The 14830-nt window shown below is 39.9% G+C and overlaps 1 protein-coding gene across 1 annotated transcript in view; it reads right to left on the reverse strand.

The window, feature by feature from the left end:
* Armc2 (armadillo repeat containing 2) overlaps window positions 1-14830 on the reverse strand; it is a 123466-nt gene that overhangs the window by 56831 nt on the left and 51805 nt on the right. Inside the window, exons 7-10 of the mRNA XM_008852442.2 lie at window positions 14256-14354; window positions 9866-10041; window positions 4785-4887; window positions 2491-2714 (exon numbers count right to left, since the gene is read on the reverse strand). Coding sequence (XP_008850664.1) covers window positions 2491-2714; window positions 4785-4887; window positions 9866-10041; window positions 14256-14354 — 602 coding nt within the window. The remainder of the gene's footprint in view (window positions 1-2490; window positions 2715-4784; window positions 4888-9865; window positions 10042-14255; window positions 14355-14830) is intronic.

Raw genomic sequence — 14830 nt, forward strand, 5'->3', positions numbered from 1 at the left:
TTACAGAATGTCTGTCCATGCCAGACCCTAGGCAGGTTCAGGGGAAGGCAATGGAGATAATGACTAAGCCAACTGTGATGTGGCTGAGGTGGGCAGTATGAAGTTCTATTGCACCCCCTACAGGGAAGTAGATGCAGGAGCTGACTCGGTGAGTCTCTGCTCCTGAGCATGTCGAATCCAGGGAAAAGGGAACAAAGGCTGTAATGCTCTGAGCTAAATGACAGAGTAAAGATCCCATTTCTTCCTCTTTTATAATGGGGGTTGTTTTCTGAGACAACAACTTGTTATATAGCTGGCCTTGAACTTGAAATCTTCTTGCTTCAACCTCCTGAGTGCTGACATCATAATCCTGACCAACAAGGCCCAGCCAGTGCCCTCGTGTTTTTTTGTTTTTGTTTTTGTTTTTTGAAATATGTTTGGTCACAGTTGCACTCATTGTTTCTTTATACCAAGTAATTTTATACATACAATATAAAATGAGATCGCATACATACGACAGGTTGGAAAGGGCTTTTTCAACCAGACAAAAATTCCCAGGCTGTGACGTCAAAAGTTTAAAAGGGTCCAGGTGTTGAGGCACATACTCACAGTCCCAGCACTCAGGCAGCTGAGGAAGGAGGATCATGATCTTGAGACCAGCCCGAGCTACACAGAGAGACCCTGTCTCAAACATCTCCCACACAAAATAAAATGGTGTAAACATCCCAGGATGAGAACAGTTGAAAATTTGAGGTATATCCTTATTACAGCTATAGAAAGTATTAAATAAGTCTACAGAGATAACACAGGAGAGTTTAACTGTCCTGTCTTTTAAAACCTGCGAGTGTACTAACAGGTATTAAGTCTATCAGTGTGAATAGCATAAAATGGACATGCAGAAATCCAAAGAGAAGAGGGTGACAGAAAGCAAACTATTAAAAATACAGATTCCACAATATAAAGCAAGAATTTTATATTTATTTGCACATTCACAAAAACACATTTGCCAAAATGTTGGAGGTATGCCATTGAATCTCAGGATAAATATATTTCAAGTGATTTTTTTTCTAAATAGGGTGACCTTGATCCTCCTGCCTCAGCCTCCCAAGTGCTAAGATTACAGGTGTGTGCCACCATACCTGGCTCAGGTGATTTTTATACTTTTCCTTATATTTCCTACATTTTAACAAGAATAATAACCACTATACAATTAGAAAGAACTATTTTCAATATAGAAAAAAGTAGAATGATTCAAAATACTGTCAAAATAAAAATAGGCCTCCCTTGCCAAAATACAGCATGCCAGTGGAATCTTGCATTTATAACCCAAAGAGAAGCTTACAATCTTCTAAATGGAGAACCAAAATCTGAAATTAATAATTATCATAAATACTTTAAGCATCTTGAATCAGGGTATAAATCTAATTTTTAACATGTTTACCCAGTGGCTTAGAGCATTCCAAAGCTCGATCAATCCTCAATAATTGACAAGCACATTTCAAATCCTGTGAGTTATGACATCAAAGATGCTATTATTTGATATACAAATGCTATTAAGGGTAAAATCTCATCTAAAAAGGAAATGGGAGATAGAGAAGCTTTGGTGGAAATAATTTAACTTGAAATTTGATCTGTCACAAGAGCAGTGATAAAACTCTAATACAGAACACAATTTTTCTTCCTGCTCTGGTCAGATGAATTCTCTCTGGGTTTGTTATGTGTGTTCCTGCAGTCTCGGTGTGGTGTGCTACCTACACAGCTATGACAGCTCTCCACCAATACCGTAACCTGCTTGTCACTGCCGATTGGAGCCCTGGCACTAGCTACCAATTTCAAACTATCTCCAGGCTGGGCCTGTTTCATCTGCCTGCTAAAATTCTCACCATAATGTGTAACTTGTTTGCAGAGAAGTATAACTTTTTCATTCCTTTCGGTTTCCATCTTTATTTATTTTTCCTGTTCTGAGGATTGAACCCAGGGTCTTGTGCATGCTAGGCAAGCACTTTACCACTGACCTACATCCTTAGCCTTCTTTTTATTTTCTATTTTGGGACACAGCCTTGCTCAGATTCAATTCTCCTGCCTCAGCCTCCCAATTAGGTGGGTTGACAGACCTGTGCCAGTAGACCTAGCTCACACTTCCCTCCTTTCCTCCCTTCTGCCCTCCCTCCCTGGGTCTCTAATAGCTGAGGCTGGCCTCCAACTCACTCTGAAGCTGAGGATGATCTTGAACTCCTGATCCCCCTGCCTTCAGCTCCCAGGTTCTGGAATTCTAGGCAAGGACCACCTGCTTTCTTTGCAGGGCAGTGGAAGTGGATATCTCCAAGCTATATAGAGGGTTCTGCCAAAAGCCTTGGAATAGCCTGAACAGGGCACACACTGGGCAGCGACCACCACCCCTAATCTCTGAGGCCACAGACTCCCAGCTGATTCAGGGACCTCGTCTGCTATTCTTTTAGACAGTAAATGCTCAAAAACTCATTTTACAATCTAACCTTCCCAAATACTCACCTGGACTAACAAGTGATCTGAATTGGTCAAGCGTGCCCCATATTTCTCAGCATTCTCATTCATCTGCTTTATCAAGTCTGTCAGTATTTCCACAGCACCATTGCTGATCATTTCATTAAGAAATTCTGGACTTCCGGAAATGAATTTCAGAGCCCCCATACAGTAGAGAAAAGCTTCAGTGTTCGTTTGCAGGTCTTCACTTCTTAGCACCTCCAACAATGATTCTGCCAAAAAGATGAATTTCTGTAAATGTTTAAGTACGGCACCAAATTAGATGTTCGCATATAATTTGTAAAATATGTTCACCCAGAGCTACTGGCGAATGCTCATGAAGGATTACTCGAGCAGCAAAGTGTGCTTTGGGCAACGACAAGTCTCTGCATAGTGATAGAAGCAGAAGAGTGAGCAGAGGTGACATTCATATGCAACTAAGAAAATATTCTTTTAACCAAATGCCATTCCTTGCCCTTCCTAATATTTACCAGCTTTTATTTTTTAGTTACAAAAAAATTTCAAGTTCTTATAGAATACTCATAAAGCAATCTAAGAGTTAAACTTCAACAAATCCCAACTTGATATTTTATTGATGGGAAATAAGTCACAATAGGAACTTTTTAAAAAAAATCTCAGCACCTCACACCTTTAATCCCCACACTCTGGAGGCAGTGTTTGCTGTGATTGCTGTGAGGTCAAGGCCAGTTTGGGAATGGTCTACATACTGAGTTCCAGGCCAGGTGGGGCTACACAGTGAGATTAAAAACAAAACAAAACAAACCATAAAGCAAACAAACAAAAATCTCAGTTACAAAAGGTATAATTTGAATATAACTAATTCACCCTTTCCTAAGACAACTTAAGAATATCCACCCAGCTAAGCATGGTGGCACACATCTTCCAGGAATTTGAGGCCAGCCTGAACTGGGCTATATAGTGAGAGTCTGTGTCTCCAAAAGCAAACAAAAATGAAAAAAAAAAAAAAAAAGCCCAGAAAACCACAGGGCTGGGGCTGTAGCTCAATGGTAGAGCACTTGCCTCACATGCATGACACCCTAAATTCAATCCCCAGTCCTGTAAAAACATAAAGCCAAACAAACACACGCATTGATCCAAATGACATTCAGCTACTAACTTTAGACGTAATCCAAGCAACTTTAACAAGGTTATAATGCATATATCACATTGACGTGTAACAATGTCAAAGGGATCATCTGCCAGATTCTTTCTCTATTTTCAGCCTATAATTCTCAGTTAACTGATGCAATGTTAGATCTTTCTTTCAGCCCTGGTTTTGTCCCTGTCTGCTGAGATATAAAAAGATGTTGAGATCATTGTCCCCTGTTACCAAAAAAGGGCTGCAAACTTTCCATGGTGCTGCATCCTCCACATGAAAAGCACTAATTCCTAAAAGATTTCCACCTAGCTAACTCTAGGAGCTTCTTTATCACTTAGGGATATGTTAAGAATTAGGCATTGTCAGCTAGGTCATTAATATCTATAAGATGTAGCTGGGTGTGGTGGCGCACATCTTTAATCCCACCATTTAGGAGACAGAGGCAGGAGGATCTCTGAAGTTGTGGCCAGGCTGGTCAACATAGCCTGTTCCAGGCTAGCTGCGGCTACAGAGAGACCCTGTCTCAAAAAAATTTATTTTTCTGTAGCTACATATCTGCAATGTTTCCATGTCAGGTTCCTATAACAGCTGCATATGCTTCTCAGGATTTTTTACTCATTTCTATTATATCAAGAGACTAGAGTCTTTGAGTATGTCAGAAGCTTTAAAGTATTTTTTTTCTAACAGTAAATCCATGTCTAGAAAATGAATTTCTATACAATATCACTACAAGCATCAAAAGAGCAAAACCAAAACCAATTCTGTCATACTGCACTCCAAATTATGCATTAAACAGAACGTGGGAACAGAAAGATGAGCAACATAAGCAGCACAGCTTCTGCATTTTCCTTGAAATAAAGTATCCTTGCTACCATTAACTCTCATTTTTCTCTCCAGGCTTTTAAAGTTTTTTAAAGAACTCTATTTTTATCTTATGTGTATGAGTGTTTTGCCTGCATGTTACATGTAAGTGGACCACATGAATGCAATGCCAGATGAGGCCAGAAAAGGGTACTGGATCCCCTGGAGCTGGAGTTATGGATGGTTCTTAGCAGTCATGTGGGTGCTGGGAACCCAACCCGGGTTCTCTGCAAGAGCCGCCAGTGCTCTAACCACTGAACAATCCCTCCAGCCCTGCTTTAGGCATAACATCCGCTCCAGGGCAGCACTGAAGGAAACTCACCCAGGATGTTGTCCTTCTGAATCAGAGAGTCATTCTTCTCACTCCTGCTGATTTTAAATATCAGTTTGCAGACATTCAAAAGATTCTTTCTACTTACTTTAAGCTGCAGAGAAAGAAAACACTTAGTTTCTATTGCAAAGGAAAATAATTCATGCCACTTTTTAAAAACACAAACATCCACATTAAAAGTGCAACAGGAATATTTTTAAACATAGCCAAATGTCCTAAAGGGACAACTTGGATGTCACCTATAATATCTAATTAATTCAATTATACAATGCAAATGACTTTAGAGTAAAAACATTAACAAACATTTATTTCTTACTATGAAGTGTTTTACATTTATATGTAAAGTTATTAGTTACTCTTAAAAGACCAAATGAGGAAGAAAGGGGGCAGCACAACGTCAATAAATTTAATTAAATGGAGTAATTTCTTTAAAGCACAAAGTAAAGGAAGAGGGATACCAAAAGTTCAGATTAAACTAACTTAGAAAAGAATCTATTATAGGAGTGAAGGAAAGAAAAAAGAAAAAAAAGTCCCCTTTGCCATTTGTATAAAAGAGAATGTAAAACTAATATCTGTTTTTTAATGTAGCACTGGTTGGCCTGAAACTTGCAATGTAGAACAGGCTGGCCTTGAACTCATAATGATCTGCCTGTCTCTGCCCCTGGGATGCTAGGATTAAATGTGTGCCACCATGCCCAGTCCTTTTGATTAGATCATACCTTTGTTTACTTTTAAGGATATTTCTGGAGTACTTTTTGATAATCACTAATATTTAAAGTTGAAAATTATCTTCTAAATCATACAAAAATATCTAAGTCAATTAAGTACAAGACACTAAGTAAGCTTTCTTTTATAAAAATAGAGTATAGGCTGACTAGCTCAATCAAAGGTCTAAATTACCTATGTATTGATCTAAAGCAGTAAAAAAATAAAATGTTAGATATTAGGGAATAGACTAACAAATTATGGAACAGAAAAAACTATTCAAATCAAGGATGCACAAAAAAGAATAACTGTGAATACTACTTTTTGGAAAAAAATTATATTTATTTATTTATTTATTTATTTATTTATTTATTTATTTATTTGTGGGTGGGTGGCATGTGTGTGTATGTGTGTGCGCACACACGTGTGTGTGTATGTGTGCATACGAGTTTGTCAAGATACATGTGTGCAGGAATCAGTTTTCTCCTTCCACCATGTGGGTCCTGGACATCAAGCTCCAGTCATCAGACTTGTAGGCAAGCACCTTTACTTGCTGAGCCATCTTGCTGGGTGGAATACTACCCTTAAAAAGAAAAACATCTATAATTTCTGGGTTGGATGTGAATATTATGTGCTCTTATTGTAACAGTATAAAATATGTTTGTAGGCATGAAGTCATCTAAACAAATAAATACTTCTGTGTAAAAATGATGGCATAAGGCTCACTATTTTACGATTAAAAACTACCGTTAAGGATATCTCTAAAATTGCTTACTGAGTTTTTGGTTAATTTTTAAATAAGATAATAGGCTATGTAGACCTATTTGTTAAAGATTGATCATGTGAGATCCATAAATATTTACTGAGTACTTAACTGTTCCTGGCTCAGCTGTTCCCTGAAGGAGATAGACAGAAGGGCAGGTTGCTTGTGGCTAGGGCAGAGGGAGGGAGCCCAGCCAAGGGTCTGCACCTGCCCCTCCTGTTCTGAGCCCTTTGCACAAGTGATCTCGGAGAACTTCACCCATTAGGTGTCATCCCTGCTCTGCAGTTGAGAGAACAGTGGCCTCAGATAGGCCTCAGAGCTATCGCTCACCACATCATTATGTGCTAGGAATGTGAAGACTCAGGCCGACCACACCATTGAGCCAGAACCTGCATTTTAACAACTCTCCAGGGCATTATTCACTGCACATTTCAGTCTGAGAGACCTCAGAGATCACATGTGTGGAAATGCAGGATGTAGAAGATTTGGGGAAACATTTGAGTCAGCTGACTATCTCCACTGGGAGTCCTTGAGGACAAAACCTTGACTAACTCCTCTTAGTGGTATATAGCACGTGCTCTAACCCTGACAAAATACCGCAAATAAATGAATTAACATCATTAATCCTAGTACATGGGAGGTAATGACAGGCAGATCTCTGAGTTTGAGGCCAGTTTGGTCTACATAGTGAGTTCAAGGCCAGCCAGGTCTGCATAGTGAGATCCTGCCTTAAGAAACAAACCAAAACCAAAAAAAGCTACTTTCTTTGGCAAATTCAAGTTAAAGTTTGAAATCACTTCTGCCCTCCTACTGTATCTAATCATGAATGATGTACTGACAATTCTTTCTGGCTTTTTTCCCTCTACAAAGGATGCTAGACTTTTTACCCCTTCAGAATATAGACACAATCATATTGTGTCTATGTGTTTGTATTCTTTAAACAATCTTAATATAGACTGACGTATTTTCATAAGATTCTTTTAAAAGAAAAGGTTAAAATTAAAATGGCTGTCTGGCAGATCTCCATTTAGCCAAAGAATTCAAGAAATCAGAACAACTCACATACTTGCTGAATGTTTTGAACTATAAATAATATTACATGATTGAATTACAATTTCAAACTGGTGCTTGATAGAATAAATACTGGCAAGAAGAGAAGTGGTGATGAGTTTTCAGCTCTGTGTATCTTTAGCCGTCACTAACCTTTTCTTCCACAGTTCTTACAATATGGTCTCTTGGGAATTTCTTTAAGATTTTATTTATTCTGTTTTGGGGGGAGTCTTTTTGAGACAGGGTCTCCCTGTAGCCCCAGCTGACCTGGAACTCACTATGCAGACCAGGCTGGCCTCAAATTCACAGAAATCCACCTGCTTTTGCCTCCCGAGTACAGGGATTAAAGACGTGTGCCACAAACGCCTGGCTTTAGTCTTACTTTTTATGTATGAGTGTTTCGCCTACATGTACGTATGTGTACCACATATATACAGTGCCCAAGAAGGCCAAAAGAGGGTGTTGGGACCCCTGGAACTGGAGTCACAGGTGGTTGTGAGTCATGTGGGTACTAGGAACTGAACTTGAGTCCTCTGGAAGAGCAGCAAGTGCCAGCTCTCCAGTTCCATCTTGAGAATTTATTTAGAATCCCATCTGAAGGCCTCAGCTAAACAGGATCTTCCCTGGCATGTTACAGGAGAGTCAAGCAGCAGATAGGAAGCTGGATTTGATAGCTTTGAAGGTCCTTCTGACCTGGTGGCTCTGGGGCACCAACCTACCCAACCCTGTACTTAACAGCCTGGACTTAACGGGACAGGCAGTGTCACAGAGGGAACTTTACCTACTCAATATCTAGTTCAGAAAGACTTCACTACCTGGTGGACGGCTCAGCCTGCTGCCCCAACATAGTTAAAGTGTGCTATATATATAACTGATTTGCACGACACCATCAATAACCAAGGTAATGTTTTCCCTGCAAAGCATTAGTAGATTCATGCTTCATTCTTTTTCTTTTTCTTCTTTTCTGGCTTGGTATGGAACAAAATGTCTAGACTCCAGATGAAAAGGCAAAGTCAGTCCCTGGGTGCTGGTAGCCTGGTCCTGCCCAGGGCAGCTCCATCAAGAGAGTCCTAGAATGAAATCACTATTTCAAAGACACATTGTACTGAGTCACATATCCCAATTTCTAAAAAGAGAATGATTAATTTAGGATGGTGGCTAAACAGCATGGAGTCTCCACCTGAAATTACATAGCAAATGTAGTTAGAATACTCTGTTTCTGAAAGACTTCATTATCAAAATAAGGCAAGTCGAACACTTCACTACACTTCCCTTCACTGTGAGCTTCATGGTCTTAAATTGTATGAGTGATGGGTGTGAACAGAAAGCTTTTACTTTTATGGAACCAGGTAGGTAAACAAAGCTCATTCACTTGTTTTGCGGCTTTCTTAGAACATTCCATAATGGTTATGGCTTATCTTTTGGTTCCAACTGTTTATGGCTGGGACAACAAAGCTCTCCCTTCAAACAATGCTATTGTTTTGTTCTAGGCTGAGTTGCTACAGACTTACTTGGTGTGTGGTCTTTTTTTTTTTTAACACTTTGCAGGAGCCTTCTATGACCACCAAGGGGCCTTCCGGTGACCACAGGCAGCTGGTTTCCTCTTTCACACTGGTTCACAAAGCACCTGGCCCTTGTGTCTGGGGTCCAAATTACTTTGTTTTTTCTTTAAAAATTTTTTTTTCTTTATTTTTATTTTATATGTATGTGTGTATTGTGTGCATGTATGCAAGTGCATCCATGTTGTACAATGCTCAAGGAGGACAGGGAGAGCAACATATTCCTTGAAGCTGGAGTTACAGGTGGTTGTTAGCCACCATGTGGGTGCTGGGAATTGAACCCTGGTCTTCTGCAAGAATAGTCAGTGCTCTTAATCTCTGAGCCATCTCTCCAGCCCCATTACTTTGTTTCTTAACCCATAAGACAGTCAGGCTGCCAGCAGGAACCACAGGGCAGAGATCATGGCCTGCACTGTCCCAGACTTCTCTCAGTCAAGTTACTGGAACAACTGGCTTAAATATGTTTGCTATCCTTACTTTTTTCTTTTTTCTTTTTTTTTAAGATTTATTTTTAATTTGTGTGTTTGAGTGTTTTGTCTGCATGCATATGTGTATTGTATGTGTGCAATGCCCATGGAGGCCCGAAGAAGGTGTTAAATCCCCTGAAGCTGGCGTTGCAGATGGTTGTTAACCGCCATATGGGAGCTGGAAACTGAACCTGGGTCCTCTGCAGGAGCCATCAGTGCTCTTAACCACTGAGCCATCTCTCCAGCTCCTTTTTTTTTTTCTTGTTTTCCCTTTTTTTCTCTTTTCCTAGTACAATAAAATCTAGGCCCAGCCCAAATGTAAGTGTGTTGGAATATTTCCTACTCAGTCTTAGGTCTTCAGGTATTATTTTCTAGTTAAAATCTGGGATTCTAGTTTATTACCTTCATTTTCTAAGGTTCTAAACAAACACACTGCATTTAAAAAATCTTTTCACAATATTTACAAACAAATCATTTAATGAAGCATGGAGGGGGACCATCTGCTAGAAAGGAGAAAGGCAAACTTACCGCTAGGATAATTTTTGCAAGTTTAAGGCTCAGCGAGTCTGAGCCAACATCCACTAGTTTATAGAGGGTCTTCAGGAGAACACTTCTTCTCTTAAACTTATTTCCAAGCATGCTTCCTTCCTGTAAAGCATGATGGAGTTGTGTGCAAGCAGCACACATTGTTTCAATGTTTTCTTCTGTCAGAGGAAAGAGAGAATACAGCACTTACTCATTAGTTAAGTTTTCAAGTATGTCAAACACAGACAGTATAAGTAAAAACCCCATGGCTATCCCCCAGACATCTCCAAATCTCTGGACTCTATTTTCCCTTTTCATATCACTTCAATTTCTTGACTTTTTCCATCTCTTTGACCCATCTCCTACACTGACTTATTTACTAATCAGTCAGTTGGCTTATCTAGAACACAAAGTCTTTCCCTTGGTCTCCTTTCCAAGCAGCCCCCACCACAACCTGTGCTCTATCCAACCTACAGAAGCATACCACTTGTGTCTCTGCTTTCACTCCTTTTCAGCATAGTTCCTTCAAAAAAGACGCACGATTCCAGCTTTCAGCAAACAGTGCCTTGTGCTGCAACTTATTCTTCACATATGAATGCATGTGGTATGCTATGTACAGGTGGCATGCTTTAAATGAGTAAAGATGCCTGACATGCCTTTCTACCAAAACTGCATGGTAGAGTGAGATTACTATGCACACAGTCTACAACTTGATTTCATACAGATTCATTTTCTAATATATCTGTTGATTAAAAACAAGGAATTATGTTTTCCTTTAAGAATGACTGTCATCTGAAAAAAAAGTGCTCACAGAATAAAAGCTCAAAATATCATCAAATCCACCATTATTATTAAAGAGGAAAAAAATTTTTAAAGTATTTAGTTAGGAATGAGGAGACCTAGAGCATTTCATTTTATTATTATGATTCCAATGAACGTTAAGTCTCGAAAGTGGCCCAAAAATTGGCACAAGGGAACACAAAAAGCAGCACTCACCAAGGAACACCAGGGGACAGGAGGGCCCGAGGGAGAGTGCACTTGAAAATACCGTCTCTGATAGAGTCTATCCGTCACAGAATTTAAAAGTAGGGGACAAATCTTAAATAAAGACCACAATGCGCTTAGACTCTGGCACGGAGGAAGTATGTGCCTGCAGAAGGAAGTGACTCAGGCCATTTTAGCTCTTTCAACAATAATGCCTAGGAAAAAAAGTTTAAACCTCAATAGCTAAATAACTTCCAAAGCCTTCCAGTTATGCACTTAAATAAATGAACTGATAGGAAATGAATTAGACCAACCTTAAATAAAGAGAAAAACCTAAACTCTATTGTGTGAAGCACTTTTGTTATATTGTTTTATTCTTCTGCAACTGGCACTTTCTTCACAATCCCCGAGTCCAGGTTCTAGGCCACGCTCTGGCAATGGATGGACCTCAAGGTATTTTTCTAACACTTTGCCTTATACTCTTTAAACTACTTGGGTTCTATCAAGATTAACTGTTTTAGCTCAGAGAGAAATAAAAAGGAAAGCTCTAGGACCAAAGTTTAAACTATTGCTCAAGTAAACCCTCTATACTAACAAGTTGGCTGTCATAGTTATAATGCCACATGTAGTCAGGCATGGTGATGCATACCTGTAATACCAGCACTCTAGAGACTGAGGTCTGAAGATCCCAAGTTCAAGGTCAGTCTGGGACATATTTGGAGGCCCTGCCTTCAAAAGCAAAAGCCTCAAAGTAAAGCAAAACAAAAAGTCACACAGCCTCAACAGATATTATAAGATCTGTTGAGGTTATTAATGGGCTGAAGCTAGTACAAGTTTGCAGAGTAATAGAGAGCAATATAATCTCCAGGTAACTTCTTCGGGGAAGCATTCACTAACCACAAAGGGAAAACCCAGTTATACAGAGGACAAGCCTGGTATGCACCACCTGACCAAAGGATACAAGTTTATGGCTCCAACAAGGTCAGTGTAATGGGCCTTGTGCCATGAGGCATAACAGAGAGTGCATAACCATGCATGTAAACCTGCTCCAAAGGCCCAACCTAGGTCTTATCATGAGAAAACACCAGGTAAACCTGATTTGTGGGACAGCCTGCACAACAAATGACCTATGCTCCTCACTTGTATCAGGATCATGAAAGAGATGTTACAGATGATTGGAACATGTCTGGGGCTTTCTTTATCTACAAAGGAAATGATAAGGATATTTTAATAAAGTGAAGGCAAAATCTGTATAGTATTATATGGTAATTTCCAGATATGGAAGAGAACAGAATACCCTTGTTTCTGTAAACAAGTAAACAAACACATAAATAAGCAAACAACAACAAAAATCACAAGCCAAAGTATTTAGGAATATAGGCTTGGGTTTTTTTGTTTTTGTTTTTGTTTGTTTCATTTTGAGATAGGGCTCACTATGTAGTGGAGGCTGGCCTTGAACATGTTAGCAACTCATTCTCAAAAAGTTCTAGAAACAACAACCAAAAAAAACTCTGTGTGTGTTTGTGTGTGTTTGTGTGTGTGTGTGTGTGTTTGTGTGTGTGTGTGTGTGTGTGTGTGTGTAGAGGCAGAGAAAGAGAGAAGGGGGAAAGGGGAAAAAGAGAAGGGAGAGAAAAATAGAAAAGGAGGTTATGCCAAAGAGATATGATAAAATATTAATATTGGGAGATTCTGGGACAAGAGCAAATGGGATTGTTTTTTATTACTTTCTTTGCCACTTTTCTATAAGTCTAAAATTAGATCAAAAGAAGTTCTGAAGAACTGCAAGGTGTCAAGTACCGGAGTCGATACTATTTGCTGTTCTTATATTTGTCTAGGGAGAAAGATGTGGTATTGCAGTGTTTTGTTTGCTTGTTTTCTTTTTGACACAGTCTTGCTATGTAATTCAGATGGGTCTTGAACTCACAGCTTCTCAAGTGCTAGGACTGCAGGTCTGTTCTAAGGAGAACACTCATTTCCATTTCAACCTCCAAACTCAATGGTGCCCTAAATTTGCTGTTAGTGTCTGTGGTGGGCAGAGTGCCAGGCATCCTCCTAAAACCCTTCAGGTGGAAGATCTATCTTCCAAGGTAGACCTCCCAGCTGAAGGTCTCCAAATGATTTTTAACCCTAGCCTGGCTCACTGTTCTCATTACATTTGCACTCATTCCCTAATGGAAGAGTCCAAAGATAAGCTGATAGCTAAAAGGAGGGTGAAAATAGTTAACTCCAGGGAAAAAGTCACATTCATATTCCCAAGACTTAGGGCTATAGAGCTTTCGAAGTAATCTAGTTTCATTCATCCTTGAGCACACAGAGTTTACATGTAGCACTATCCGCCTGGTTATTAGCAGCACCAGAAAGCCTGCCCAGAGCTTATGGAGAGCACAGCCTAGCAGCAGCCACTGAAAGACAAGCCACTGGCTGCTGAGGAAGCAGCTGTTCTTCACCAGCCCCCTGCTTGCAGGCTGCAAATATGCATTTCCCTATGTCTCCTGGAGTATCTTCTGAGGGCTGTCATGCTGGTCATGCATCCAAGAAGCATTCACTCAAGTTCCACTGAGGGTCTATTGTGCACATGGCACCAGGCGCTGGGCTGACTCTGGCGTTATGACCACAGGTTCAGAGGAGCCTGGTTTGCTTTCTCAAATGGAGTATCTAAGGAACTGCAAGATGAAGAAGGTGAGGAGCATCCCCTGAGCAGCTTCCCATACAGTCACAGGGACACTCATTGTAGGCCTTCACTCCAGAGTGCTGGACAGGATACAACCAGGCCACTTTTTTGTTGTTGTTGTTTTTGGTCTTTTTGAGACAGGGTCTCCCTGTAGCCCAAGCTGGCCTGGAATTTGCTGTGTAGACAAGGCTGGCCTTAAACTCACAGAGATCTACCTGCCTCTGCCTCCCAAGTGTTGGGATTAAAGGCGAGTGCCACTAGGCCTGGCTCTCTAGGCTACTTCTTGAGCAATGAGTGGCATCCTGGCAGACATACTCAACTTCGGGAATAGCAAGAATCAACAAAGCCATGGGCACAGCTCTTGATGACGAGGCTGTGTGACTCATTCAGTTCCAGAGGCCTGAGGTCTGCTTTCCTCTTTGACTTTCTAGAATGTGAATAGTCTCCCTGGAGAGGTCAAACCAGCATTTTCCTGAGCAGAAGTGATCACTCATTTGTACTAGGGGAGAATTTTAGAACTTGGCTCTCCAGTACATTAAAAGTATAATTTTACTCACTAATAATTTGGTTTACATAATATTTAGCATGCACATTATTAGATAAGTAAATATATAACATCATTTGTTTTTCAACATATTCACATAAATGGTCAAAGTATACCAAAACATCAGGGCAATAGGGACCATATAAATAAACACAGATTTTTTTTTAAATTTTAAACAAGAACTGTTGTTTTACCCTTTTCTAATTCATGCAAAATTGGTACAATCCTTGTTTTCCAAAAGACTTCATCTACTTCTATTTTTGTATCATTTTCTTGCAAGTTGGCCTCGGAAACTGCAAAAGAAATCCAGAGCAGGAGAAAGCACTGTGAAAAAGGAGCTGGAATGGTCAAAAGTCTTCCCAGTATCACTAAAATTGATAAACTACAGAATTAAATCTCACCTCGCCCCCTCCCAACCCTAACTCCAATTATAGTTATAGGTCTTTTAATCAAATCACCCCAAATAAAACTCAGAGGAGATAATTCAAAGAAACAGAACAGTCATTAGACTCCTTCATAAAGCATAATGCTTTATAAGTGTTGATAACTATCAGGAAGGCAAACTAGTTCAAGGTTTTATTTGTTTGTTTGGTCTTCTTCAGACAGGGTCGCCCTGTGGCCTCAGCTGGCCCTAGAACTCTCTATGTAGACCAGGCTGGCCTTGATCTCACAAAGATCCGCCTGCCTCTGCCTCCCAAGTGCTGCATTTAAAGGTATGTGCCAGCAGGTCTAGCATCAAGTCATATTTTATTTTAATTTATTTCTCTTG

Source organism: Nannospalax galili, unplaced genomic scaffold, assembly GCF_000622305.1.
Source record: "Nannospalax galili isolate Female #2095 unplaced genomic scaffold, S.galili_v1.0 scaffold646, whole genome shotgun sequence".
Classification (NCBI taxonomy): domain Eukaryota; kingdom Metazoa; phylum Chordata; class Mammalia; order Rodentia; family Spalacidae; genus Nannospalax; species Nannospalax galili.